General features: G+C 44.3%; 1 protein-coding gene across 1 annotated transcript in view; it reads left to right on the forward strand.

Moving 5' to 3' along the window:
* The window catches only part of LOC107297665 (class I histocompatibility antigen, F10 alpha chain-like), a 16,303-nt gene that overhangs the window by 11,613 nt on the left and 3,294 nt on the right, over positions 1-1,396 (forward strand). The window contains exons 5-6 of the mRNA XM_015827024.1: positions 10-246; positions 819-914. Of these exons, the coding sequence (XP_015682510.1) occupies positions 10-246; positions 819-914 (333 nt within the window). The remainder of the gene's footprint in view (positions 1-9; positions 247-818; positions 915-1,396) is intronic.

Raw genomic sequence — 1,396 nt, forward strand, 5'->3', positions numbered from 1 at the left:
AAGCTGATGGTATGGAGAGGCACGTCTGCCGAATCCACGGCTTCTACCCCAGGGAGATCGATGCCTCCTGGACGAGGGATGGGGAATTCTGGCTGCAAGACACCTTCCATGAGTCTCTGGCCCCCAACTCAGATGGGACCTACTATTACTCGCTCGGAATCCAGATCGATCCCAAGGAGAGGGGCCGCTATCGGTGCCACGTGGAGCACAATGGCTTGCAGCAACCTCTGGACCTGGACCTGAAGGGTGAGAGGCTGCAGGGAGGGAAAGGCTGGGCTCTTTTTACAGCTGGAGAATTATGGGAGGGAAATTGTGCGCAGATATATAATAATAATAACAACAACAATAATAAATAGTAGTAGTAGAGTTGGAAGGGACCTTGGAGGTCTTCTAGTCCAATCCCTGCTCAGGCAGGAAACCCAATACCATTACAGACAGATGGTTGTCCAGTCTCTTCTTAAAAACTTCCAGTGTTGGAGCATATACAACTTCTGGAGGCAGGTTGTTCCACTGATTAATTATTCTTTCTTCTTAGATATAGGTTCCTTCTCTCTTTGATCAGTTTCCATCTATTCTATTCTATTCTATTCTATTCTACTCTACTCTACTCTACTCTACTCTACTCTACTCTACTCTACTCTACTCTACTCTACTCTACTCTACTCTACTCTATTCTATATGTCTCCTATGACGTAAAGACATCTGACATTTCTTAACTTGGTAGACCCCTTATCTTTCTCACTGTTTGAGATCTTTTCCTCCAATAAGTAGATATTTTGTGGTTCCCATGGAGTGATTTGTTCTTTCTCCCAATACAGTTCCAGGATCCAGTTCCAGTCTGGGGCTTATCATCGGTGTTAGTGTGGCTGGCTTTATCTTGGCGTGTGCAATTTCTGGGATTTTGGCATTTCTCAGTAAGTATCCCTTTCTGGGTGATTGAAAGATGGGTCAATTTCTCCCATGTGTCTCCCTTTGGGGAGCTAGCTAACTTGTTTGCTTACTTGCTGCTTGCTTATTTATTTATATATCCATTTATTTATTACCTGACTTTATTATTTTCACAAATAACTTGGGGCTATAAACATATCCAACACACCTTCCTACTATTTTTTTCTAGCCCAGTGCCTTAACCACTAGACCAAACTGTTTCTCTTCTGTTTCTGGGGTTCCTTTTTCCCTGTTTTCCCAGCCGACAAAAAGCATCTGAGATCTCAGCCTCTTGCTGGGATTCCAGTCTCAGTTCAGCTGAGTCCAAGGTTTGGACAGTCCTGTCTTCTTCTGAGTTGGGAAGAGGCATTCCAGTTCTGTCCCTTTCAAAGGCTTTGTTCAAAGAGAAGGGCTTCAATGAAAATCTTCCTCCCCTCCCAGGTGCTGCTTCTGCTGCTGCTTTCTCCAT

Source organism: Protobothrops mucrosquamatus, unplaced genomic scaffold, assembly GCF_001527695.2.
Source record: "Protobothrops mucrosquamatus isolate PMUCROS unplaced genomic scaffold, P.Mucros_1.0 scaffold3450, whole genome shotgun sequence".
NCBI lineage: Eukaryota > Metazoa > Chordata > Lepidosauria > Squamata > Viperidae > Protobothrops > Protobothrops mucrosquamatus.